This window comes from Penicillium mononematosum, assembly GCF_028829835.1.
Source record: "Penicillium mononematosum strain IBT 11891 chromosome Unknown utg000002l:1.0-8112719.0:1.0-8118358.0, whole genome shotgun sequence".
Taxonomy (NCBI): Eukaryota; Fungi; Ascomycota; class Eurotiomycetes; order Eurotiales; family Aspergillaceae; genus Penicillium; species Penicillium mononematosum.
The window spans coordinates 6442888-6469978 of NW_026643272.1; the positions used below are offsets into that span (position 1 = coordinate 6442888).

General features: G+C 48.1%; 11 protein-coding genes across 11 annotated transcripts; 7 read left to right on the top strand and 4 right to left on the bottom strand.

The window, feature by feature from the left end:
• Window positions 1-9: 9 nt before the first annotated feature.
• Window positions 10-708, top strand: N7519_004233 (carbonic anhydrase; the record flags this gene model as incomplete). Its single annotated transcript, XM_057291009.1, has 1 exon — window positions 10-708. The coding sequence occupies one exon, from the start codon at window positions 10-12 to the stop codon at window positions 706-708; it is 699 nt and encodes a 232-aa protein (XP_057152211.1).
• A 906-nt stretch (window positions 709-1614) lies between these two features.
• N7519_004234 (ATP-binding protein) lies at window positions 1615-3619 on the top strand (the record flags this gene model as incomplete). The annotated part of the gene is made up of 4 exons (XM_057291010.1): window positions 1615-1642; window positions 1701-2473; window positions 2508-3212; window positions 3305-3619. The coding sequence occupies 4 exons, from the start codon at window positions 1615-1617 to the stop codon at window positions 3617-3619; spliced, it is 1821 nt and encodes a 606-aa protein (XP_057152212.1).
• Window positions 3620-3932: 313 nt separating this feature from the next.
• N7519_004235 (ankyrin repeat domain-containing protein) lies at window positions 3933-5772 on the bottom strand (the record flags this gene model as incomplete). The annotated part of the gene is made up of 3 exons (XM_057291011.1): window positions 3933-4451; window positions 4515-5163; window positions 5270-5772. The coding sequence occupies 3 exons, from the start codon at window positions 5770-5772 to the stop codon at window positions 3933-3935; spliced, it is 1671 nt and encodes a 556-aa protein (XP_057152213.1).
• A 1767-nt stretch (window positions 5773-7539) lies between these two features.
• On the top strand, window positions 7540-9874 carry N7519_004236 (uncharacterized protein; the record flags this gene model as incomplete). Its single annotated transcript, XM_057291012.1, has 3 exons — window positions 7540-8876; window positions 8938-9192; window positions 9295-9874. The coding sequence occupies 3 exons, from the start codon at window positions 7540-7542 to the stop codon at window positions 9872-9874; spliced, it is 2172 nt and encodes a 723-aa protein (XP_057152214.1).
• Window positions 9875-10710: 836 nt separating this feature from the next.
• N7519_004237 (uncharacterized protein) lies at window positions 10711-12708 on the top strand (the record flags this gene model as incomplete). The annotated part of the gene is made up of 3 exons (XM_057291013.1): window positions 10711-10800; window positions 10856-11020; window positions 11086-12708. 3 exons carry the CDS (start codon window positions 10711-10713, stop codon window positions 12706-12708), a joined length of 1878 nt encoding a protein of 625 aa, XP_057152215.1.
• Window positions 12709-14195: 1487 nt separating this feature from the next.
• N7519_004238 (threonine aldolase family protein) lies at window positions 14196-15281 on the top strand (the record flags this gene model as incomplete). Its single annotated transcript, XM_057291014.1, has 1 exon — window positions 14196-15281. The coding sequence occupies one exon, from the start codon at window positions 14196-14198 to the stop codon at window positions 15279-15281; it is 1086 nt and encodes a 361-aa protein (XP_057152216.1).
• A 363-nt stretch (window positions 15282-15644) lies between these two features.
• On the top strand, window positions 15645-17813 carry N7519_004239 (transcription factor domain-containing protein; the record flags this gene model as incomplete). Its single annotated transcript, XM_057291015.1, has 5 exons — window positions 15645-15676; window positions 15731-16314; window positions 16366-16945; window positions 17002-17347; window positions 17400-17813. The coding sequence occupies 5 exons, from the start codon at window positions 15645-15647 to the stop codon at window positions 17811-17813; spliced, it is 1956 nt and encodes a 651-aa protein (XP_057152217.1).
• Window positions 17814-18488: 675 nt separating this feature from the next.
• Window positions 18489-18911, bottom strand: N7519_004240 (uncharacterized protein; the record flags this gene model as incomplete). Its single annotated transcript, XM_057291016.1, has 1 exon — window positions 18489-18911. One exon carries the CDS (start codon window positions 18909-18911, stop codon window positions 18489-18491), a length of 423 nt encoding a protein of 140 aa, XP_057152218.1.
• A 372-nt stretch (window positions 18912-19283) lies between these two features.
• On the bottom strand, window positions 19284-20559 carry N7519_004241 (uncharacterized protein; the record flags this gene model as incomplete). Its single annotated transcript, XM_057291017.1, has 5 exons — window positions 19284-19599; window positions 19660-20197; window positions 20249-20285; window positions 20340-20359; window positions 20418-20559. The coding sequence occupies 5 exons, from the start codon at window positions 20557-20559 to the stop codon at window positions 19284-19286; spliced, it is 1053 nt and encodes a 350-aa protein (XP_057152219.1).
• Window positions 20560-21202: 643 nt separating this feature from the next.
• On the top strand, window positions 21203-22620 carry N7519_004242 (alkene reductase; the record flags this gene model as incomplete). The annotated part of the gene is made up of 3 exons (XM_057291018.1): window positions 21203-21460; window positions 21604-22239; window positions 22288-22620. The coding sequence occupies 3 exons, from the start codon at window positions 21203-21205 to the stop codon at window positions 22618-22620; spliced, it is 1227 nt and encodes a 408-aa protein (XP_057152220.1).
• A 1041-nt stretch (window positions 22621-23661) lies between these two features.
• On the bottom strand, window positions 23662-26608 carry N7519_004243 (Zn(II)2Cys6 transcription factor domain-containing protein; the record flags this gene model as incomplete). The annotated part of the gene is made up of 3 exons (XM_057291019.1): window positions 23662-24843; window positions 26057-26532; window positions 26584-26608. The coding sequence occupies 3 exons, from the start codon at window positions 26606-26608 to the stop codon at window positions 23662-23664; spliced, it is 1683 nt and encodes a 560-aa protein (XP_057152221.1).
• Window positions 26609-27091: the final 483 nt, after the last annotated feature.

Sequence of the window (27091 nt, forward strand, 5' to 3'; positions counted from 1 at the left end):
TAATCACCCATGAGCTTGGACACATATCCCAAGACCCAGACTGACATCGCCGGTGCGACTCCCACAGATCGATATGCAACAGGCCTGCGCCTGAACAAGGAATGGGCTGCACAGACAGCCCGCAACCAACCCGAGCTTTTCCCCACCCTTGCCTCCGGCCAAACGCCGCAGATTCTGTGGATCGGGTGCTCCGACTCTCGCTGCCCGGAAACCACCTTCCTAGGCCTCGAGCCCGGCGACGTCTTCGTGCACCGCAACATCGCCAACGTCCTCCACCCGGGCGACCTTAGCTCCTCCGCCGTTATCGAATACGCCGTTATCGAATACGCCGTTCAATACCTCCGCGTCAACCACGTCGTGGTGTGCGGCCACACATCCTGTGGTGGCGTGGCGGCTGCCCTGGGCAACAAGAACCTGGGTATTTTGGACCCGTGGCTGTTCCCCCTTCGTCAGCTGCGTGAGCGCAACCTTAAGCTTCTGCAGTCCATGCCCAGTGAAGAGGCGGCAGGGAAACTGGCTGAGTTGAACGTTCGAGAGGGCTTAAACATTGTCAAGCAGAAGAGTGTCGTGTTGAATGCGATTCGGGAGCGAGGACTCCAGCTCCATGGCTTGATTTATGATGTTGGATCGGGTGTGCTCAGTGAACTGGACACTGAGGATTCGGAGGAAGTTATCAGGGCTCGTCTGACGGCTTTCCACACGGAATGAGTTAGCGGGGTTTTTTCGGAGTTGGGAACTTTTCGGCCGAAGGCCGATTCATTGCGAATGTACTCCGTAGCGTAAAGTGATACATAGAACATCTCTAGATAGAATATTTCTAGATAGAGTGGAAGTATGTTTGATGAATTGATGAAACATAAATGTTAGACAAAAGATTCCTTTTCTTTTCCTTGGGGGAAGAAACTGGGACTTGAAAGATCGTATGGCATGATGTGTGGAGCAAGGGAGAGATCCGCAATGGCCAACGAGGTCAACGATGAACAAGACCAATCAGTGTCCAGCTGTGAAAGACCTTGATATCGTGTCTGGGTCCAATCAGAGACCTTTTAAGGCATTTACGGCTCTATACGAAGGATGTTTTCTGTAATTCTATAATCTTGCCAAAGCAGCTCAACTTGTATGGTAGCAAATTGTAAGGATTAGGTATCTTTTATATACCAACTCCATACAAAAGGTACATAGACACAACATAAGGCCTGATTATTGCACTTCACATCTACTCTACCTAGGTATGTACATAGTCCTGCTCGTCTTAGTCTTCGCACACTTCTCTTACCTTTCCAGTTCTCTTATAGCAATATCCCAATGGTGATCCAAGATAATGTTGATGCGTCTATAACTACCTAGGTACATATGTAGCTATCGCCTAATCCTTTCATCAACAATGGTCATGGAATAAAAGAATAATACCAGTGATATTCTACATCACGCTAACAAGCACATGTATAGAAGAAGGTGTAATAGTAACATAAGACGTGGCTCATATACACGTAGGCAAACATCTAAGGGTAATTCCTTCCAACCTTGGTTCCTTCTCTGAGTACTTAAGTCTCCCTCTACCTTCTTCTCGCTGAAACTTCTTTTTCCCCTTCCAATTCTTTCTTGACATCCATCATGGCGATCGATATCTCAGATGGAGCTGGTAAGTCTATCAAACCTCTGACACTAGAATATCAGTCACCTCATGCTAATAATCAAAGCTACTGGTGGTAGTACCACAGTGCCCGAGGCCATGGATATCCAGTACGAGCCTGCTGGCACCCTCTGTGATTTCCGCACCCTCTATCAGACAAAGTCCGATCATTATGGCATGAACTCATGGACCAAAGAAGTACCCGTCGACTTGCCTGATACCGTCGAGGATGCAGAGTCGGCACAATACGCACTTCTCGTGAGGAAAAAGAAGTGCTACGATGGACGCAGGAGTCTGTCCATTCATTCCATTGTAGTGCAAAGCGAGCGTCTCAAAGAGTTCTTGAAAAAGGCACTGACAGATTATCCTGGTATCACAACGACCTTGAAGCGGTTCGAGGTCACATCGCCTTTCCGGCCTTTTGTTCATCGATGGGAAGCGATCACCAAATTGCGAGATGAAGAGCAGGACCCGACAACCAAGGCTCATGTGGATATGTTCTACCGCATCATGGATGAGGAGCTCAGAGATGTGATTGACCGCAAGAATGACCTGGTTGCCAAAGGGGTCATCACTCACGACTTGGCTTGGACGATCCTGGAACCTCAAGGTGTGGTCCTTTCTTCGAGTGGCGGGACACTACATGCCTATTCGTTCGCGCAAGCATCTTCGGAAGATGAACCATCCGCAACTGATTATTTCGCGGTCGAATACGTTGACTTTGACGGAAGCAAGTTCGGATACGTATCCTCATTGATTACAATACCCAATTTCCCGGGCACTACACCAATTACCTCGTTGCCTATCTATCCACTCAGATATCACCCGGAAAAGGATACTGTCCAAGAGTTGTTGATCTCGCGCGGGCAAGAAGTGGGAAGCGTACAAGGGGTACCATTTCAAATCCTATGAACCTTCAACCAGCACGGACTCCAAAAGTCAGGATGGCAATTCCAAGAGTCGCGTCATCATTGACATGGAGGCATACAACCTGAATGGGCAAAATGGGCGCATGCGATCAGTCCACGTTGAAAGGGAGATTGATGGGGAATTGGATGATGCACAATGCCTCATCGCAACCCCAATGCTCTATGGATATTCTCTAAATGACAAGGAATGGGGTACTTTCCACGTGGATCATTTGAGAGACATTGAGTGGGATGATACGGCCTTTGAGTCACTAGTCCTACCGCGCGAGCAGGAAGGGCTCAAGGAGGTGATCTTGGCCGTTGCAAAGGCTCAATCCAAGAAAGTGGATGCATTTGACGATGTCTTTCGGGGAAAAGGCCAGGGTTTCATTATACAGCTCAGCGGTCCCCCAGGAGTCGGAAAGACCCTTACTGCCGAAAGCGTTGCCGAGGTCATGAGAGTTCCTCTTTATGTCATGAGTGCGGGCGACCTTGGAGTTGACGCTAGAGGCTTCGAAACCAAATTGAAAAGCATCCTGCAGCTGGTTCCTAAGTGGGGCGCTGTTCTTTTGCTTGATGAGGCTGATGTCTTCATGGAAGCCCGTGATTCAAACAATCTCGATCGCAATGAGCTTGTCTCCATCTTCTTGAGAATGCTTGAATACTACAAAGTAAGTTCCAACCTTTGGATCGTTAAGGCCGGAAGATATGTGGAAGAGATACTCAAAATTACATGTTACTGATCTTCCATCTTTATCTTCAGGGTATTCTCTTCTTGACCACCAACCGTACACAGAATATCGATCCTGCCTTCGAATCTCGGATCCACCTTTCCCTCGCCTACAGGGATCTCGATGCAGAATCCAGACGTCAGGTTTGGACACAGTTCCTAAGCCGCTCATTGAACATTGAGGCCTTCACGGAGGAACAACTTGACCAGGTAGCCGAGTTGCAATTGAACGGTCGCCAGATCAAGAATGTGATCAAGACAGCCGGTCTTCTGGCGTGGTCCAAACGGCGTGAGATTCGATTTGAAGATCTGAAGATGGTGCTTGCTCTGAGAGATTTGCAAAAGTAATGCCGCGTGAGACAAGGGGGCGTACTTCATACTCCGTATTGATAATGAGATAGTAGCTAGCTAGTAGCAGTCCAGAGACGACTTGATATTCGAAATTCAAGAAGAAGTTCAATTTATGGCTCACTCTTATAGCTCTAGACGGCGTATACAGATCGGTGTCTTCCCTTTCCCAGTTAGTTGTACCGCTCCCGGTTTAGCGGCCCAATAAACCTACTGAAGTGGAAGATTCCTTGGTGAGTCTTATCGTTGTATTCATAGATTTCCACTTATTTTCCATGAAAGTGGATCCAACAGCAAGTATAAGAATTTGAAGTCAAGGACGCGCCGAGGCATTCTGTTGCCTGAAATATGAAGCTCTAGAGTTGTGGACGGCCCACTCCTTTGGGTCCTCTGTTGCGCATTCCAGAATATCCGCATAACTCTGCCCATCACAATTCTTGGCTTCTCGGTTCGCCCCCAATCCACAGAGCTTCTCAATTGCACGAATGTGGCGGTTTCGTGCGGACTTGTGTAGGGGTGTTTCGTGAGTGAAGGTGTCCCTAGCATCCAGGTCGGCGCCGAAGCTCACGAGCAATTCGATACCAGGAATCCATCCCGCCGCAGCAGCTAAATGCAGAGGTGTTATATCTTCCACCATCAGTACATTAGGATCAGCCTGGGCTTCAAGTAGCATTTTCGTGATCTGAAGTGATTGCAAAGCCACGGCGAAATGGAGTGGTGCTTTTTCGTCAGGATATATTATGTGAACGTTCAGGAGAGCTCCGCTGGCGATTAAAAGCTGCACCAGTTGAATGCGTTTAGCAAACACAGCCTCGTGCAAAGATGTCCAGCCCTAAGACGATATGCAATTAGAACTGTAGAACAATTTCCCAGCAGAAGAAGGTAATGAGCTCACGTCGTAGTAGCTCTGCGCGTTCACGTCTGCCTTTTTCGACAGCAATAGCTTGACGATTTCGATATGATTCCCACACGATGCCTCTTGTATTGGGGCTCGACCGGCTGTTCCCCTCGCATTTGGATTGGCGCCATACTGCAAGAGCAGCTCGACAACTTGCTTATGTCCCTTTCTTGCTGCCCAGTGCAAAGGGGTGATTCCACTGCAGTGATGAGGATTGTGGCCTCCGGCCCAGCCACTGACACTGTACTGACGAGCTGATACCGAAGCGCCTTCTTCAAGTAGTAACTTTGTGATTTCCACGTTTCCTGCTTCTGCAGCGTGAGAAAGTGCAGTTCTACCTTTTCGACCCCGAACGTCAACATCCACATGTTGGAGGACTGCTTTCACGACAAACTTTGAGTTGCCATCGATGCCGACCTTCAATTCTCTCGCCAGTTTGATTCTGGTTTGGATGTCGGTCTTTGGCTTTTCTTTTCTTGCAACTGAACGTCCTAGGGGTTTCTTGGCTGATGATTCATCTTGCTGGACGTCGACAATAGACGTGGCGTAATTGCTTAACGCTGAACCCGCGTCGTCGTTAAAGTCATGGTTTCGGGCTATGACCCTGCTTTCGCTCTTTATAGTCGACTGTTTAAGTGCCAAAAGCCTGCCAGATATAAGCCATATATTCTTACAGACACATGAAATGCAAGGAACGAATATCAAAGCAAATGAAGTGAAGTAACGCTTGCCACTTCCATCATGCAACGTACAATGTGATACTCCCCATAGCATCCCCGAATGTGGCTTTCGTACGTTCCAACTCAAGGGCCGACGCAAAGACTTCCTTCCGCTTAAAAAACCAGCTCACATTCGCGCTTCTCATCCGCAATCGCTCAACTGAAATGGGATGGCCAGCTTCCGAGTCTTGTTTAGAAACCTGAAGCGAAGAAATATCTGCTCTGAGATGCGGACTGAGTTTATCTTTCATTCGACTCAGCGCAGCACGGCAGTTGGAAATAGGATCGATCAATGTCTTCAGCGCGGTTTCTATCTCCACATCCCTATCAATAGCCGCTTTCACACTGGCGCTGCCTAATGATGTTTCGAGATTATGAAATAAGGTGTAAAACGCGCGCACGTCTCTACTCAGCATGCTAATTTCTTGGGGCGCATTGTGAATAACGGAGAAGAACTCGTACACTTGGAGAGCTGTTGTCGCAGCTGCCTGGGTTAATTGCAGAACTGCCGCGACGGTACCAATCACCTCGGCCATTTTGGGGAACGCAGTCAATATCACCGGTTTGGGATGTCAATTTCTTTCCCTAGGTAAGGTGTCACAAGTTTTGCGTCCACAAACTTAGAGCAAAAGCGTTGAAGTTGAGCGCTCATGTTCGTATTAGAGGATGACTAACTCTTGGCCCCAGGGGCCAGGGGCCAGGGGTGGAGAATACAGTGGGATCTCCGAAATAGTCCAAGGTTGGGCTAAGCCTTCGTACCCAGATATACCGCTTTCCAAATTCCGCCAGTTCTGCCAGTCTAAAACCCCTACTATAGGTAGCGTATAGCCACGTGATCCAGGAGAGGTTAGCCGTCAAAAGGTATGTACCTGAGACTGCTAAAAAAAGACCACTAAAAAGACATGAAAAGACACATGAAAAGACTATCGGAGAAGACTACCTAGGTACCTGAGACTAAGAAGACTATGGCCGACTACGTATTCATGTGACAGCATGTTTAAATGGAGGCGGTATACAGGGCGGTATATATCTACAAAAGTTTAGCCCAATATTTCGGTCCCACTGTACATCGAAGTTACAGATGGAAAACCGTTTCTGGCCTCAAAGGGGTCATTTTCGTCCATTCTAGATGTGATTTCCAATATGTTGATACACAAGTGCCAAGGTGTGTGTTGGATATGTTGCACCCTGGTGCCGCCCGCTTGCCGCCAACAGGTCCGAGTACAAGGCTAAAGCAGTCAACACCCAAAACACATCAGCCAAGACTTTCACTTCTCCAGTATCGTCGATACAACAGTTCGCTTAGAGGCTATGGATTTCACCTCCAATGTTCCAACGTTCCAACAAGTACTTCCGGCTGTCCCCGGGGGGGCCCGTTCCCCTGAACGCCTATAGGGCTACGGGGCTCGTCGTATTCGGATACACAGACACAGGCCCACTCCGTTCCATACGAGAATACGTTGAACTTGCAATGTCAAGACAATACTAATAATGTGACCTCTTAAGGCTGAATGACATTTCCCCGGACCGCCGATCATTGTCGGAAAAGAAAAAGAAAGTACACATCACCAATCACACTACACATCAAAACACCCATCATCTCCAAGGCTGAGGCAAAGGCCCCCTGGCTCAGGTCCACCTTGTGTTGGCTAGTGCACCCGCACGATCCGGCTGTTTTACAATTATAATCCAATCCAGTCGATGTGGCGCTCTCATGCCACATCTCCGATAGTATGCTGTTGTGGAGCACGCGAGCAGTCAATCTCTTTAACTCCCTATTTTTCTCGTCTTTTCCCTCTTTTTCCTGCCCCTTATATTGTACAGTGAGTATAAACGGATTGAAAAACAGTCCGCCTCAAAAGATTTTCCTCATGTTGGCCGCGTTTTGCGTCGGGCCATTATGATTGTCACTCGTTTTCATCATCCGCAGCGCTTGATTTTGTCCATTCTAGTGCTTTCCGGTCTCTGCTCCAAGTTGCTTCATATATATCAACATCGATCTCTTCCTCTATACCTTTTGGCCCTCTATTTTCCAACATTCTTTATCCAGGAGGTTATCCTATTCGTTGCAGTATGGATTCTCTTATATACAACATCCGGTCGGTGGTCAGTGGCTGCCGTTATCATTTCAGCGATTGTCGCGTGGGTTCACCTTTTTGTAAATGGAACGGACAATTATATTGACTTCTATCCTCAGATGCATTGATTTATTAGCAACGTCCTCGCAAGTTAGTTTCTATTCTCAGACCGGCAGCGAAATTCGATGGGATGCAGCCAGGTCCGTGGGCGCCAGTCGGCAGGGAATGAAGTTGATATTGAGCGGACTGATGCCCATGGCTGCCACTACAACAGTCATCACGGTGGCTTCCTGGCTTATGGCTCAAGGGATCTGGAACCTCATGACCCGCTGGCTATGCTCCCTCGCCAATATCGGAGACACCAAGACTTACACCATGTTAACAGGCCCCTCGGATCTGAGAAGTTTGGTGTCGAATAGATCTCGGTTGTGGACGCTTGTGGGCACTGGAATAACGATCGGACTCTGGCTGATCCGGCCGTCAATCCCATACAATCATATGACAGGAGCTCTACCCTTCACCATGCTCGGTGAGCAGTCTCGGGCTCGTCGGATGACCATCGAAACATTTCCGCTACCTGAATTGCTGGCGGAGGCATATTGGGAGCCTGCAAACGGGCACTATAAGGGGTGGGCACCGACGTTGGATGATTCGGGTAACACTGCCTATGGAAATAATAAGCCAGACTGGGCGCGAGGCCCTCTTCCCGCTGCGTTTGAGAGATGGATTGTGAATCCCGATCCGAACACGGCCGAAATTAGCTTGGAGCCATCTAATTCGACTGTTCAGAGTGTGTTCAAGAGAGACGAAAACGAATCCGATTCTGGAAGCCAGAACAAGACAGTCGAACCGCGACACTACTTCTATAATCCCGTTCAAGATCCCATGAGGATAAGCAACCTTGATCTGGAACCACTTGGCCCTCTGCAAGAGGCACTGAAGGACCATCCCATCCCGATCAACCACATCGTCTTTGTGTTCTTGGAAAGTGGCAGAAAGGATCTGTTCCCTCTCAAAAATGATTCCCACTTGTATAACCAAATTCGCGAATCATATGAATTATTCGGAGAGGAGGACGAAGCCGATCTACACGACAAACTGTCTCAGATAACCCCCGTAGCAGAAATGCTTACAGGGGAGCAATCTGGCTTTGGCTCCTCAGTCGACTCAACGAATTCCGGGCTAGGTGGTCTCAGCTTCGACGGGATATTATCGGGGAGCACTCTCTCTGCTAAATCGCGTCTTGTAAACTACTGCGGTCTTGGGCCGCTCCCGGTGGACTTTATGCATGAAAATGATATAATTCCATACCAGCCGTGTCTGATGCACATCATGGATCTGTTCAGCCAGCGAAAGAATTCCTCTAGCTCTGGAAATTCCACCAACAGCCACCTGGAACGGGAGTGGGAAACCATCTATGCGCAGTCTGTCACTGGGGAGTTTCAGGCACAGACTCGGCTTATGGATCTGCTCGGTTTCAAGCAGGCATTGTATTCAGAAGACATTGATGTGGAGGACGCGAAATATTTCCATGAGGATATGGAAAAGATCAACTATTTCGGGTACGTTGTCAAGCAGGATTCCTGCAGCTGTTCTTCGTGTGTAGATACTAACTTAGCACAGTTATGCCGAAACTGAGGCCCGCCCCTACATCAAAGACATGATCGACGAAACACTTCGTCAGAACAAGAGACTCCTCCTTTCGCATTTCACCAGCACCACTCACCACCCTTGGGGTACACCCGAAGGCTGGAACCGTGATAAATATTTCGGTGATCTCCACAAATCACAACACGAACTTATGGATGAATTCCTCAACGCAAACCGCTTCGTGGACGCCTGGCTGGGGGGAGTTAATGGGAATGCTAGACGAGGCAGGTATTGCCAACGAGACCTTGACGGTCTTCGTGGGAGACCAGTACGTATAACTTCCAAAAGGCCAACCCACCTGACCAACCTGGCATCTAACCAACGGAACAGCGGCCAAGCATTTGGAGAAGACTGTCCCGTCACAGGAACCTACCACAACCCACACATCAGCAACTTCCGCGTGCCCCTAGTATTCCACCACCCCTTATTACCCCGCATGCACCTTAATGTCAACGGCAGCGCCGTCTCCATCCTCCCCACGATCCTCGATCTCCTCGTGAACACCAACTCCCTCAACGCAGACGACACAGAAATTGCCCTGGATCTGATGAACGAGTATGAGGGCCAGTCCTTCATCCGGCCATACCGCACCTCGCACAATGGCCGCGAAGCCTGGAACATGGGCGTCATTAATGCCGGTGGCTCGATGCTGAGTGTTGGCTCCGCTGCTGTGCCCTGGCGCCTCAACCTACCATTGAACAATGACTTCGAGTACCGGTTCACGGACTTGAACAAGGACCCGTACGAGCTTGAGCCTGTCACGGGCTGGACTATGGGGTCGCTTGCTGCGGAGGTTCATTTCAAACATGGGCCTGAGGCTTTTGATTGGGCTCAGAAGGCTGAGAAGGTTGGCCTTTGGTGGGTTGCGGAGCGGAAGAAGCTTTGGAATTATCGTGATCCTGATGAGTGAGGTGCTGTTGAAGATAGTGGACAGCTCGTCTTTTGTTTTCTCTTTTTGGTCCTTGGAGCGACTTGCATAGCATGCATTTTGGGGTATGTGGTTTCGGTTTTCGATTTATTTTGAAGCGGTTCATTGCTGGCTACCCAGTGTTTATTAGTGTAAGATAGTTTGGTTCCCTTCCTCTGTATAATATTCGGGTTGGGTAGACCTGCTGTACATAAAAAAGGATATGATTTGTGCTATTTCTATTCATACCCATTCTAGGGCCACTATTATCGTATAGAATAGTCAACACATCAGAACAGTCACTATCGTTGTACTGTTCAATTAATATACCATGTCGCATCTATAGAAGTCAGTCTGGCAGTATCTAAGGCGGTAAGCCCCTCGGAAATGCAGATCCATTATGGAAGTGCCAGGTATGTGGACAATCATACGAAAGACTCGGAGAATTTTGCTTACGTAGCTAAAATGGCGAGACTAAACAATTGAATTCCAAGACTAACAATTTGATACTTCATTTCCAAGGTTGTTGCCGTATAGACGGTGACATTACCAACAGGCGAGAAGTGCTGACGAGGCCTTACGGATTTTGCGGTCCACTTGAAGATCTTCATTAAGCCTGACCGGGAAGAAAGCACCACATTTCTCTGTTTCAACCCCCCTTCGCGGCGCCAGAGGATCCAATTATAACAGCCTTTGCTTGGCCCTTCCGCCCCTGCCATTCGCCCACGGGTCTTGGCGTCTCCTTCGATCCGCACGTACATTGCCTTGTCTAGACCCCAGCGATAGTCCCCTTTCCTTTTCTCTTCTTCATGACTTCCCTATACCACGCTCTTTGAAGAATGCTACTTTTCAGCGTTTCATTGCTGTTATGGCTGTGCCAAACCGCACTGGCGCAATATTCCAGTGATGATCTCATGTCATTCGTTACAGTCCGTGCCCCATATCCCAGAACTTGTTCGATCGCGCTAACACCGTGTTCTCCAGCTGCCCGATGTCCGCGCAGTGAAATTCAATGTCCACTACGAGAACCGCGAGCGCGTTAGCCCCGGTTACTGGTTCGTCGCTCCCTACCTACACATTGGCCCCGATCCACCGTCGACCTTGTACGAGCAATATCAGATCGGCCCCCATATCTACGATAGTGAAGGAGTGCGTTTACACCAAACCCCCTGCGATACAGAATCCCGACAACTGACCATATTTCGGTATAATAGCGCCTCATCTGGACTGGCTCGCAACAATTCGAGAACCGGAACGTCTTCGATTTCAAAGTCGTCAACAGCCTAGGCCCTGACCCACACCTTTCGATGGTCTTGCAAAACTCGTGGGATCGAAATATAGACACCGGGTATGGAATGATCTTGACCAATGATTATCATGTCCAACGAAAGCTTCCTTTGCGGAAAGACCTCGGCTCTTTTGACATCCACGAGTTCAACATCCTGGACGACGGTAAGACTGCGCTGGTCACAGTCTACCTTTCTCATGAGATTAGCCTGGAGGAATTTGGTCTTCCGACAGAGAAGACTTGGCTTGAGTCCGGCGGGTATGCTGAGATCGATTTGAACACTGCCGAGGTTATCCAGTGGTGGGACTCTTATGGTCGCATTCCTTTGCCGGAGACCGTCCATTACAGCCCGTATTCTCCGGTAGAGGGACACCCTGGCTGGGATTATGTGCATGTCAACTCAGTTGATAAGAATGAAATTGGGGACTATTTGATATCATGCCGGTTTACGAACACCATCTACCTCATCTCCTGCATGGATGGAAATATCATGTGGCGATTGGGTGGAAGATATAGTGATTTCGAGCAAGATTTCACGTTTTCAAAGCAGCACGACGCGAAATTCGTGGAGTCCAATGGGACGCACCACATTATCTCATTTTTGAATAATGCCTCGGACGAGGAATTCAATGAGGAAAATATGTCGTCATCCCTATTTGTCGAGTTGGATACCAGCGTGAAGCCCATGACCGCCAAAGCTATCCGGCGCTACAACCGCCCCGATCACCAACTTTCAAGACTCCGCGGCAATACCCAGCTGCTTCCAAATGACAATGTGTTCACTTGCTGGAGCAAAGAGGGATATATTTCCGAACATGCCGGCGATGGAGAACTGTTGATGACTGCCAACTTCACCTCCCCACGCTATTCATCCTACCGCGGGTACAAATTCGAATTCACCGGTCGCCCCACGGCACCACCAGACATGGTAGCGTCAGTCTACGGCACCGATGAAACCAACATGGTGACCACATTCTGGGTCAGTTGGAACGGCGCGACGGACGTTGCATGGTGGCATTTCTACGCGCGAGCCAACGAGTTCCACGACCCCGTCTTTATCGGCAAGACCCCTCGGTCCGATTTCGAAACCATGTACATTGCCCGTGGATACCTGGACTGGGTATCTGCCGAGGCAGTAGATGTCAATGGCACCGTCCTAGGCAGGTCCGAAATGCACCGAAGCAAGTCCCCCGACTGGAAGTCTGTCGGATACAAAGGGAAGTCACCCATTCCGGTTGACCCATCGACCATTCACCAAGAAAACAATGGCGCAGAAGGAGACAATGCGGCTGACAAGTCTGGTCAAACGCCACCGGGTGCAATTGATACCCAAACACAGAAGACCACCCAAGTCCTCAAGCATACATACGATGCTATCCGCAGCATTAGCGGTATCTTCTCTTTCGTTTTGCTTCTTTGTCTGTTTTTCGGCGTTATGGCATGCTATATGGTCATCCGTGGCTGGCGGGTCCGCCTCTACCAGCGTCTTCGCACGGAAGATGGGTATTCAGACGAGCGGGCGCATCTCGCCTCGCCGCATGAGGATTAAGTTTCTTTGGTTTCGTCAAAGGCATCGAACACTGTTTGCATTATTTGCGGGAGTTTTTGTACATTATTTTTCGGGTCTTTGGTGGACTCCAGTCCAATGTGTATATAGTACTGGCTACTGGCTTCATCGACTACCCGGCCATATCGGGTGTTTTTGGCTTTCGTGATATACCTGTTCACACTGAACATCAACCGCGATTCGGTTAAGATACGTCTATGTGGAAAGGCTTTATGGTACGATCTGGCAAAGGAACTGAACGAAATAGCAACGCGTATGACAAGGTGCAGCCCATTAGGCTCATGTCCTCGCTTCGCTTATAGGTGGCGTGTTATAGTAAGCCCATGAGTTTAACTTTGGGTAGAAACATTAACGCAGAGATAATCTGTTAACTTTTGCACGGCAGCCATGTATGTACCTATACTACAAGTGGAAGTTGCTCGGATCATCGCTCAATGGCGACCTCCGAGCATGAGTTGGTCTGATTCGCCGAGTCTTTATATGAGAATATCACACGCTAGTGTCGACACGTTTATTATTCTACCCAGGTATCCTTCTTTCTTGCCCATTAATCTAATTCTGACATCTTCTTGCTTCTATTTTTCAGATCTTTCTCATTCCAAGGTTCGCCCTTTCGCTTTGTCATGACCGACAGTGACCTCCATGCAAGCGTCAACCCCAAACTAAGGCTATTTCTCCCCTCGTGCCAAATGCCAAATATGGAAGCTGGTGTTTCTTTAACATTCGAGAACCCACACCGGGGAGTGGATCCCGCTGTTTATAGTGAGGCCTATGCCTCGAAAGCATGAACCATGCTACCCCTACACGCGTTGGGTGTTGGGAAGGGCTACATCTGCCCGCAATAGCGGTGTACTTGGACTTTATGCAGTCCTTTCAGCCGTGATACAGACGGTTCTAATGTCGGTCACCGAAGCTGTTCTCGGGGTGATACAGAACCAAAGAGTAACTTAGAGAATACCCCTCATGACAACACCCCTCGTGAGGGGTATTCCATGAGGGGGGATCCCAATTGACCATTCCAAGGTTGTGTCCTTTGATTCCAGAGTGTCCGTTCGGGAGCCCGGGAGCCGGGTGTCGATCGGAAACACTAATCTTGAGCCTATCTTGCCTTAATTTGATGGATGTCACACAACATATCTTTCGGATGTCTCAATTGAGACCTATTAACATCAATTGGGGTGTTCCGCAGTAAAGCGGTGCTACCCCATGTTCCGGCCCACAAATTTACTTGATAATAACTGCCCAGGTGGAAATGCCCGCACGGGATTTCCGGTACTGACAAATCTCGGGAATAATGTGGCAACATTCCCGAGAAAATTATTCCCGAGTCTTTTCCGTTATGGAATTATGGACAATGTAGTACTGGTCCAAATAATTCTTTCCTTTTTTTCTTCGTCACTTGTTTAAAGCTCAAACCTTGGGAATCATTGTTTGTTGTGTTCAACCAAATTCACAATTTGATACCCATCATGCCATCGACAAGCTTACGCCAAGATGACGCATGCCCTCCATACAGCCTTATGGATGACTACAGCGAGGGAGCTCACCCACAAATCCTTGAAGCTCTTTTGCGAACAAATTCCACACAGCAAGTCACCTATGGAAATGATGAATACAGCATTTGTGCCCGGCAATTGATCCGAAACAAGATCGGTTGCACCGAGGACGAGGCAGATATCTTCTTCGTTCCCAGCGGAACCTCCGCAAACCTCATTTCAATCGCCAGCTGCCTAAGGCCCTATGAGGCTGTAATTACTCTGGACTCGGGTCATATTGCCTGCAAAGAGGCAGGTGCGATCGAGGCCACGGGCCACAAACTTATCCTCGTGCCTGCAGTCGACGGCAAAATGACGCCCACCAATCTCCAAAAGGCGCTCCAGCAAAATCAATTCTACCCTCATATGGCCAAACCCCGGCTACTTTATATCTCTAATGCCTCGGAGACCGGCACTGTCTACACAAAACGCGAGCTGAGCAGCCTCTCGGCTATTTGCAAACAATCAAATCTCCTGCTCTTCATGGACGGAGCACGAATCGGCACAGCCATCTGCTCAAGGAAGAACGATCTCACCCTACGGGAGATCTTTGATATGACCGATATCTTCTGGATTGGTGGCACCAAAGCCGGTGCTCTGATGGGAGAAGCAATCGTCGTCAAGAAGGACCTGGCCGATGGTTTCGTTTTCCATCTCAAACAGCATGGCGCTTTGCTGGCCAAGGGCCGTATTCTTGGGGTTCAGTTCATGGAGCTCTTCCGATCAGACTTGTTCTTCACACTGGCCACGCATGCCAATGAGATGGCCCAGAAGATCTCAACCAGCTTCGAGAAGTTAGGTTATAGATTGGCTGCGGAGACGGAAACAAACCAGGTGTTTGTTATCCTTCCTCAACAATTGGTTCGGAGCCTGCAGGACAGGTTCCGATTCTATGTTTGGGAGCAGCTTGATAATGGAGACTCCGTGATTCGGCTTGTGACGTCCTGGGCCACGGATGAGCAGGAAATTGACAAGTTCAATGCGTGGGTGCAGCAGTGGACAGTGGCAACCAACATTTGAAGGAATTCGCCACCATTGACTTTTCCTACAGCGATTTCTTATACGGTTATTGCCACTATAGATTAATATAATTATAACAAGAAATCAGAATTCATCAAAATTCATATCAGAATTCTTCATAGATCCAAGTCAGCTGATCATGCTAACCACATTCGGATACTAAGATATCCGTGTAACTCTTGCTCCCTCAGACATCCATGAATGTCTCCAACTGTTCAATTAATCAACATAAATAGTTGAATTAGTCCAATTGCGCTCCTACATTAATCCGATGGGCTTGAGTTTGTCTTAACTTACCCCACGATACTTGAAAGCCGCCTTTTCTAATACGGCCCACTCCACTCTTACCCGTATGTACACTCGATGAGGCTGTCAATATCGTGTGATGCTTGTCGGTAAGTTTATATAGGAAGGCTTAGGCGTATTATCTTATCTGATCTTTTATGCAGGCAGGCAAAAGTCAAATGCGTTCATGAAGGGCAACCGCCCTGTCAACGTTGCCTGAAGACCAAGAACCAAGGATGTAATTTGACAGATCCCCGCGCCTCAAGACAAAGGACGCGGAGCAATACTGTCACATCCAGGACCCCAAGAAAACGAAAGGCATCATCCGCCCTATCGCCAGTGGTTGGAGATGCAGAAAGAAGCACCCCTGAGAATGTCCCCGTGGCTCAAGACCTGTCCAAGGATCCCATAGCATCACTGTCACCGGCAACCGTCATCAGTGCAGTGGAAACCTACAGAAAAAAGTTCCCAATTACTAATTTCCTTCATTACCCCTCTTTGATCTCCGACATATCATCCAACGTCCAGTCGGTGGATTCTGTCTTTGTGGCCTCGGTCCTTTCCTTGTGCGTACGGTTTATGAACAGCAATGAGCTTGAGGAGGAGGAAATCTATGCCGATTATGCACGTAAAAACCTTGCCCAGCGCGTGCTTGAGGCCCCCTCGCTCTATCTTGCCCAGTCCCTCGTGATGATCTCATTTTATGAGTGGGGCACTGGGCGACCATATCAAGCGTGGATGTATAGCGGTATGTATCGAATCCTTAACCGATCGTATATCACTAGCTGACAATCATCAGGCATGGCGACCTACATGATTCAATCCCTTCTGAAGATGGCAGATGATAGCATGGAACACAATCCTCAGGAGTTCCATGCATCCCAAACACAATACGAACAACTGGTCCGAACCTACTGGTGCTGCTTTGCGCAGGACTGCGAACTGAGCTCCGGAGCCCGTCAGCACTTTGCCCTGTCATTCTCCCAGATCTCAGTTCCTCTCCCTATCAGTGATCGAGATTTCACATTTAATCATACACCAGCCAGCAGATTGATGCCTGCTGATATGAATAAAGACTGTTTGCTAGCGAGGGGCCTTACAATTGAGCATGGCCTCACAATCGTCACCCGAGGATTCGACATATTCGTACGAATCCTAAGATTTGCGAATGAACATCGACGAGCATTGGCTTCTTTGTCTTCGAACGACTCGACTATATCCCCGCTCCTCTTGACTTGGCAGGTCCTCAAGGAGGAACTGGATGAATGGAGGTCTCTTCAGGATGTAACGGTCCGGTTCCCAGCTACCAGCGTTCAGTCGCACGTGGCACTCGGGTATGGGGAGCTATTTGCCTACATCAATCTGGTTTATTACATGAGGTATTTGTTTCTATTTAGCTAATTCCAGGCAACGATACTAACTCCGTCTCATTCAGCATCCTTTTTCTCCACCGAGACCGCTTCTTATCCAACCTCAAGCCCCATTCCGACGTTTTCCACGACACAAATGATGACGCCCAAGGCGAACCCGATACAATCAAACAGCTATTCGAAGCCGCTCAGCAGATCGGCGGTATCCTCAATGCACTAGATGCCTCCGGTGCGCCCGTCATGTCACCATATTCCGGCTTCAGCGTCTTTGTCGCCGCTCACATCAACATGTACGGAACAATTGCCCCACAGCGATATCCGGGCGGCCTCAAACGGGCCGAGGAAGAAAAGGGTCGAAACCTGGTCTACCTGGAGCGACTAGGTAAACTCTGGCCCGTTGGTCGCAGCTGGGTGAGGATTCTCAAAACATCTCTAACCAAGCATCGCAGCTAACAATAATCAGTGGCGAACGGTCCAAGAAGCAAATCGATTCTACGAAATAGTCAAGAGTAACCAAGCTCACTCGGAGTCTGGTATGCACAGTCCCAGGAGGTTCGCCCTCGCGGGTACCCTGGATGAATATGGTGACATCCGATCTCGTCCGAGCAGGGATGCGTATGCGACTAGGGCGCGAACCTCTGAGTCTCGTGATACTCACAGCACTCATGCCCGTGGGGGAACATCGTCGCCTGGTCTTGGTGGTGATCCCAACTTCCTTGCTAGGGATAATGCTGCGCTTGGTGGTCATCATGATTTTGAAACTGATATGTTTCAATGGCCATTTATTGATGGATCGTGGTCCCTTGGGTTTGATACGGGATTGGATGGATTGTGGCCTAACTCGGGGTTGTTTGACCCAAATCCGTCACTTAGATGATTATACTCTATTTTCATTGTGGTAGATATGTCGCCACGGTATTTCTCTGAAGCCTCCCAAAAAAGAAATCCCCATCCCAATATAATGTTGTCAAATCGGTATTCCATCATACCCACACCGTGGATATATCATTGCAACCTTATTCGCTTTTTATTCTCAGAATTTCTTCCAGGAAATAAGTATGCAAATATTCTCATTAATAAGAATTTGGGAAAGTGCAACTAAGCTTGGAAATGATTACAATAGTTACAGAAGGTTCAAATAACATTTGAATCTTGTACATAGACGGGTTGTGCGTAGATGTATACTCTGACAGAGATCGCTCATGAGATCAATATGGCCAAGTCCTTCCATCAACCAGCCAAGTGGCCGAGCAGTAACTCAGCCATCCCATCTTCCTTGGTCTAGTGGTGATGATTTCCGCTTGTCATTAACACCGATAAGCGCGGGAGACCGGGGTTCGATTCCCCGAGGGAGAGATTTCTTTTTTGTTGTTCTATTTTTTGTTCTGGCTACTTTTTGTCCACATCAGTCATTTCCAGCCAATAATAGAGTAACGGATATAATATCCGAGGGAGAAGTTGACACATCGTTGGCTCTACACCTAGATCTACAATATCAGGATAATAAACACCTTCCGCAGTGAATCATTTCATAGATAAATATCTACACATTCTAAACATTCAGGTTAAACGAAACCTTCCTCGCGATTCTATCAAGACGTGCAGCAATGTTATTACATTCGCACTGACAAGGGCCCTTCTTGAGAGCCAATGTTATATGGACCAAATCGTGCTCCATGCTAAGAAACACATTCTCGAACTTATAATGGCCATCATCTTCACGGTTCCAAAAGGCAGTATTACGACGAATGATCTCGCTATCTGGAGCTTTGACAAGCACACCAAGTGCAATGTCTATGATCCGATCGGTCCGAGCGGACAGCTTTGCTACTGCCCGAGATACATCCGCGTGTCGATCCTTTCCTCGACCGTCTGGGTCGCAGCGTAGAATGTTGGCTTGGATATCTAAGCCGGCTTTGAAGATACGGCATTCGTGCAGGAGCTTGTCCTGCCAGGATGAGAATACTTGGGGCATGGTTGTGGTGAGTACTGTGGTATATTAGAGTAGATGGGGGATTTGAGGTATTTATAGTAACATGGCTGGTGGAGAGGTCCTCGAACAAAGAAGAGATGAGAATTCGTGAAGGCCATTGTTTGGTCTTTGATCACCTGGGGATACAAAGGGTATACAGCAATAAAGGCCTAATCTTGTCTGTCTTCAATGGTTAGTTCAATGTTGATAGGACAAAGGCTGGAATACACCAACTTTGTAAGCGGCAATGCACGTACACCTACAGTATATGCAGGTAAGAAACAAAGGGAAGAAAAAGAGACGGAAAGAAAATTCATTATGGTAATTAATGACAGGGGGTATAGGGTATATAGTAGGAGAAATATGAAAACATCATTAAGATCTTTCCACGGTCTGTGATACAGCGACCGTCTTCCTGATGCCGTCCTGGTTGTGGATAGACTCGCCGGACTCACCAGCCTCTGGGGGACCGGCAAAGGAAATCAGATGGCTCTGGTCACCGAAGTTCGTCACCTTGTCCCAGTCAGTGGCAACATTGGAAGCCGGGGCCGATTTCCTATCACTCAACGGATGGGTAGAGCCGCCGTTCTGGTAGTACTTCTGCGAGGAGTACTGCTTCTTGTAATGGGCAAACATGACGTTAAGAACAGGCAGACAGGCACAGATCAATCCGACACCTCCCTCGGCATTACTACTAGACGTTAGAAAAAGAAAAAGAGAAAGATCAAGGGGGAAGGGGTTCATGACATACCCGGATAGGATGACACGAACGAACATGAGGCCCTGATCACTTGAGCCTTTCAATACCATAATTAATCGGTAAAGACTGAAGCCGGTGGCCAGTCCACCAGCGCCAAGCAGGCCTATCACGCGAAGCTTTCGATTGAGCGACATTTGCAGAGACCATGTCAATGGCAGTGGGAGAATGAGGATGATGAGGTCACTGACGACACTAATCACGGAGTCGGCGACGAGGGCAGCGTTCTGGTCGAGGCAGCTTCCCTCCACCTGGTCACCCAGCCAGTACCTGGGGATGGGGTAACATATGCGAATCTTGATGATCAGGGCGACGCTGTAGTAACAGCATAGGCAGCCGAGGAAGATATAGATGAACCAGACCTTGCCGCGGTAGGGAGCGAAGATGCGGGTGAGGATCGCTAGGAGGGCGATTTTGACGAAGAGTGCCATCGGACAGTAGAGAATGGTCGCGATGTAGCAGAATTTTTGGAATGCGATTTTCTCGTTAGGGGAGAGCTCGTTGAATTTGTATCCTCCGCCATGTTGACTGACTGGGTAGAGTAAGTATGTAGTTGATAAAGTGTGGGAAGTATAGCACTTACTGACAATGGATATTGCACAATATCCCATAAACAGAAACTGTATAAAGTCAGATTTGGCTAATAAAGCACTAAATTATTTTGCACTACGTACCCAAGCAATCGTACAGGCAACTAGAGAATGGTTAGCGAAATTCTCAAAAAATGTATGGCATGCAAGGGACAAACTCACGATCCTCAACTCCGAGGGATTGCTTGAATCGAAACCGGGTATAGAATCGTAATGCTACGAACACAGTCACGATTGGAATACAGAGACCCTGTGTGACGAGATTGACCGTACGCAAGACATCTGTTGGGTTATCGACAGTCATGATGGGTTTGAAGTTGAATTCCCCCTCCCCTTAGTGTAAAAGAACTGGGGAATTGACAAGATAAAGGACTTCACATCGCGAAAATGAGGATTGACAAGAAGGGGAATCTGAGCGGGGACTTGTAGGCTATCGAACCACTACTATGTAATAGTGGCGCGGGATGCATGACGGCGATGATTGCTCAAGGGATTGCGGTAGACTCCACCAACGGGGCGATTTTTCATTTTTGAATGGTTCTTGGAAATTTCTATGAATAACGCTAGACGACACTAGACTCCGTTTATACGCCACCAATATGCATCCGCGTCGTGGGTGTCAGACTGCTGGGCAAATAGTATCCGCTCTAGTGTCTCGTATTAGTTGCTAGATCCAGAATTTTGCACCGGTTCGCCACTCACGCCGTTGTTTTACCAAACAGATAAATGGGCCTTAGTTGAACCCTATTGAAATAGCCGAGGCACTACGGAGTACTTCTGACAGTTTTGACAGCATGTCTTTTGGTTAGTGATCAACAGTGGACTGGAAAAGGAGTTGTGCGTGGATGTCTTTTCCCCTTCTTTTTCTCTAAAATTCCCTCGGTCCTCTATAATTCATTCCATAGTACGGAGTAAAACGACATAGAACCCCCTCAAAAAAAGAAAACATGACCATCCACTACTTGAACGGCAAAGACTCTGGTCTCTTCAAACCCCTGACTATTTCAAATGGCAACATTACCCTCGAACATCGTGTCGTCCATGCGCCTCTGACCCGCAACCGCGGAGAACCATTGAATCCCATCAGCACCCCGGACCGACCCAATCGTATTTGGATCCCTGGAGATGCGGTTGTGGAGTATTATTCCCAGCGTGCTACCAAAGGAGGCTTGATGATCTCGGAAGGGATTCCACCATCGCTCGAGGTAAGCATCTCGTACTCAATTTGGAGGCACAAGGTCCTCTTTAGGATAACAATTTGTGTGATTCCCTTCGGAACCGCCCGCTTAATGACAATTATCCAAACTTTAAATTTTCTTTTTTGAATTTTTTTTTAACGTTTCGACAGAGCAATGGCATGCCCGGAGTACCCGGCTTGTTCAACTCCGAACAAGCCGCCGGCTGGAAACGAGTCGTGGACGCCGTTCATGCAAAGGGTGGCATTATCTTCTGTCAGCTGTGGCACGCTGGCCGTGCTACGATCCCTCAGATGACTGGATCGCCCGCAGTCTGCCCCTCGGCCTCTGTGTGGGATTTCCCGACGGAATGCTACTCGCATCCGCCCGTTGGCTCCACAGAGCCCGTGCCCTACGCCAATCATCCGCCTATCGAGATGACTGTGGGACACATCAAGCAGACTATCGACGATTATTGCATTGCCGCTAAGACTGCTATGGATATTGGGTTCGACGGTGTCGAGATCCATTGCGGAAATGGGTACCTGCCGGAGCAGTTTTTGAGTTCCAACATCAACAAGCGTCAGGATGCCTACGGTGGTACTCCAGAGAAGCGCTGCCAGTTTGTGTTTGAATTGATGGAGCAGGTGGCCAAGACCATTGGTGAGCATAATCTGGCTATTAGATTGTCGCCATTTGGTATGTTCAACCAAGCGCGCGGAGAGCAGCGTGTGGAGACTTGGACTCACCTGTGTGAGGGTCTGAAGAAGACCCTCCCGTCGCTGTCGTATGTCAGCTTTATTGAGCCGGTATGTTTTCATCGTCTCTATCTAATGGTATACTGCTAACCCACCCAGCGTTATGAACAAATCTTCGGCGCTGAAGAGAAGGATAAGTTCCTCGAAAGCTGGGGCCTGCTGGATGTGACTCTTGATCGTTTCCGTCAGATCTTTGGGTCCACCCCATTCTTCTCCGCTGGTGGCTGGGACGATCAAAACTCCTGGGGCGTAGTGGAATCTGGTAAATACGATGGTCTGTTGTATGGTCGATACTTCACTAGCAACCCGGACCTAGTGCACAGACTGAAGGAAAAGCTCCCCATGGCTCCATATGATCGAACTCGGTTCTATGGACCATTCGAGGACAACACCTTCCATTATACAGATTACCCTACTGTGGATCAGAATTAGGTGATTTGATAGAGTGTATATAGCATTGAATATTAGATACCTAGACTTGGGTGTTTTTTTAAGCATAAAAAAAAAGTCCCTTGGAAATTTCCACGACTGTCCGTGGGTCACCCTGGGAACCTTGAAACGCCAGAGTCCAGACCAACCTTGGAACCTTGGAAGGTCCACGGCAAGTGATCCATGGTTCAAAGGTATCGGGCCCTTCCGCAAACGACTTGACAGGCCCAAAAAGGAAGGGCCCGGCAATGTCGGCAGCATTGAAACATCGGCGTATAATTTCATTAAAAGAATATTCTCGGGCATCGGTGGAATCGGACGCCGTGATTGAGATGGCCGAAGCCTTGATCCACCCCACCGAGGTTGCAAAACCCGATGAAGAATAGAAAACAATAGCAAAGATGGTGTCGGCGGAGTATAAGGTGCTGTCATATTTCTCAACAGAGTATTATGTCACGAGTTCCTGGCCATCTGAATTTGAGTCTGAATTTGGATGCCTGGGGCGCGGACCACATTGGGAAAGATCATCCACTTCACCCGTGCGTCTTGACGGAGAACAATGGATTGTATTATTTACGGAAAGGGACGGCAAAGGAAGGCGATCGCGAGGTCCGATCACACAGCCCCCCTTTCATTTAACTCTCTTCCCGCTAACCGATTCCAAGGCTGTATAGCCGACGCCAAGGCTATGGTATGTGCCGCGTCCAAAACTTGGAAGTTGTCGATCATTTCTCCAGGACTATTCCCATTTGTCACCGGGAAGCGAACCTGTGGGCCGGCCGCATGTGAAAATGCCGAAAGGAATAAGCGCGCTGTTGGCCGAGATGGATGTTGGATACACTAGCCCAAAAGGGGGTTAGTGGGTTAGCGGGTTAGCTACCTAGGGACAGAGTGGAATTCTAGGTCGACGGGAAACCATAGCAAGGTGAAGTGCATGTCTGGGGGTAAAATCCGGTTACGATGATTTGCTTTCACATTCCAAATTTTTCATGTTTTTATTTATATAACCCAGACGGTGACGTTGAATGAGTTTCTCCATCCAGGTCAATCGCAAATAAAACTCACAGGCCACTCGATCCATTGATGGAATTCGAGTGCTAAACACTCACGGATTCCTGCTATGACATGCCGGTCCCAACCGATCATAAGCCATGAGGATCCCATGAACTTTAAAAGGATACTCCAATAAGCAAGAACAACCAATGAAAGGGGCTCCTTTGCCTCAAGAAGACTGATGAACTCTTCAGGCCGCGTGTATATCCACCCGACGACAAAGGGCATCAAGTGAACACCATCCTTCCCAGCGCTTCGACACTGATATGCTTCTTCAAACATTTGGAGCAATTTCTCAAGTGCACCGATGTAGAACTGGCCCGTGGAACTCCCGCTAGTTTGGGTTTCGATAAAACGTTGAAGTTGTTGAATACGAGACTGATGCTCCCCAAGCTCGTCTTGTAACAAGTGGCTGACGCCCTGAATAGCAGGGTCGGGCTGAATCTCTAAGACCCCGGTAAAGATTTTGTCATGACTAGACATCAAAATCGACCTCACCCCTCTCATAAGAACCAGCCATTCCGCCTTGCCCGTCTCACTGAATACAAGATATTCACCGGGTTTTGGACCGTGTGCGAAATAGACAAAACATACTAGCACTGTCGACATGTAGATCGACTGGCAGTTCCCTGAGTTAAGGCTCGATAGAATAGCCGACACAGATCGAATGCCAAAGGTGAAGTGGTCATCCGCCTGCATCACATACTGGTCTCGTACCTCGGGGTGAAGATAGCCCAGATGCAAGGCTGCCAGCGCCAATATGAGGTGGAAGATGGATGGTAAGGTGAATCCCCATTGTGGAACGTGAGTTTGCCAAATTCGCTTGTGGTCAGTTGCTTCGTCCGTTATGGTGCGGTATGTCTCAGTGACGAAGTGGTGGAAGAGTCGTAGGTCGGCAAATGAGAGGGTATCCTGAATCTGTGGTATGGCGCTGGAACTTTCGCGTTGGACTTCTGTAGAGACCGTCTGCGAAGATGGCTGGCTCGTTTCATCCTTGGGTGCGCGTTCCTCAGGTTGGTATTTGGAAGGCTTGAACCGGAATTGTGTCTTTGAAGGCCTGGATGGGGGTGGAGCTGCAGACGATGAAGCTGGTGATATAGATGTTGTCGAAAGGAAGTCGCACTCGATAGCATGATGGATGCATTTGGAGCATGCTGGCTTCTTCTCGTCACACTGTAGGCTATTAGTGGCTTATCATCAGGACTTCCACTTTCTATCCAGTCTGGTCATTCCCAAACCAATTAATGGCTGGAGAGTATTTGGGATCCTGAAATACGTGCTTGTCTCCTTTATATCCATCTTTCATGAAGGTAGCAGGGGTAGCTGAAGAGAGATGACAACCGGACTCAGAGACCGTTTGGAAAAGCACTCACTTTTATTCGTCGTCTTTTACAATTTCCACACCCTGCACGGGATTTATTATGAGATTTCCGGGACCTGATCGTGCTCTGTTTGTTTTCCATGATGATAAGGCCCTGTACAGCGTCGTACTCGCTTTGAATTTTGCCGTTTCGGGTTCCAACATATGACGTAATGACTTAAATATAGAGCACACGTGACCGTGGACTATAAGGTAAAAGATGAATATAGGGAGTTGGAACATCAGAGTCAATGGAAGAAGGAAGTATCTGCCAGGCAAATTGTTCAAGTGATTCCCCGCTTGATCTTAACTCAAAGCTGGAACATTCTCCTTACATGCCTGCCTAATAAATCACCATGGCGCAAATGATGGGCATGGTATGACCATATTTGACCTTTAGAGAACTATAACTAATATCTCATGCAAAAAAAACAAGCAAGAGTCAGTTCGTGAAATGGTACATTCCTCCCAACTGCAAGCAGAAAGAAAACACTAGACGAGCTAGGAAAGAGAGATTCAATAGTCGTCCTACCTGTACGGAGTATAGGTGCATCAACTCCTAGTTCTAGTACTAGGCTCCGGCCGCAATATTTCCCATATCACCTAGGTTGTCTAGAAAATGGGCTAATGAAGCCTGGAAGGAGTGCTCAAAAATGAGCACCAAAAATTGGACCAGTAAGAGAGAAGCTCGGTCAGCTAAGATCAACACTCCTGTATCTCGCGCTATCAGCATTACTATAGGCTATGGGGCTAGTTGTTTACATTGATTGAGTCAGTCTCACATCCTAGCGCAGGGTCAGATAGTGACAAAACGCCTTTCATATGTAGTAACAACTCTTTGTTGTACAGCTGGATAAAAGAAAATAGCTTTGTTCCCGCCACAAAAAAATTGATTATAGGCTAGGTTCCCAACATCAACATGGAGGAAAGAAGCACTTGACTTGTCTGGTTTCACCCATAGTAAGTCCCCATCTCGAGCGGGTCAGGAAACTCCCCTGGCCACCTTTTCCGTATTCCATCATTCACCAGTGCGACCTCATCCTGGTTGGCGAGAATACCATGCTGGTTGAAGAGATCGATTTGATCATAGACCCAGGTCCGGCCATTCCAACCATCGTCGTCAATCTCAAATTTGTGCCGATTATTCGCAACAATCATTTCGTGGATATCGCCCACCGTAAATCCCGGGTTCACGCTCAGAACAAAGGTCAGTTGCCCATTGGGTGGGACCAAAGTCGATCTCTTTTGAAACACGATGTTGGCTTTGGAGCCAAATTCAAGAACGGTGGGTTGGCGCACGTAGGTTGGTTGACAATGCAGTCTTACCGCCGTCATGTTTACTTCAGATGTGGATAGGAAAAAGGTCCAGGTGTTTGGAAAATTGAACTCGCGGGGTGTGAGACATATCGCTCGGATACATTCGACTGGCTGGCGCAGGATTTGGGACCGCTCGCTCTGAGGTTCGAACTCGATTGGGTCCCATTCGGGGTTGAGAACGCAGTCTAATACTGTTAGATGTTTGTGCTGGCATGTAGGGTGGTGAGTAGACATACTGCAGTAATAATCAGTGATCAACATGTTGGGTACTGGGTATGGGGGTATAGAGAGAGAGAGAGAGAGAGAGAGAGAGAGAGAGAGAGAGAGAGATAAAGAGAAGAAAATGCTGAATGGCAGATATGGCTAGAGAGATGGTAAGAGATCAACCTGTCGAAACAGCTACCAGAATGGAATGAAATATCTTGAGGCAATCTTCCATCTTATGCTGCTGCTGACTGCTATTTAACTCTCTCTGTTGTCTAGCTGGAGTTCCTTAATATCATATCATTAGAAATATAGAGCAGTTAAAGAAGGAGTTAGTAGAAGAAGAAAGAGAGTGCGTATGGATAGTATAACCACTATCAATAAAAGCAGAGATAGGACTACGGCGTCTAATAAAAATAGGAGACATTATGAGCCCTGTGTAGTATTTTCCAATATCTCTCCATCGCCATTTCCATTTCACAGTTGATTTAATGATGTCTCTCTTTTCTACGCATCAATAAGCATCCCGTATCTACTTTT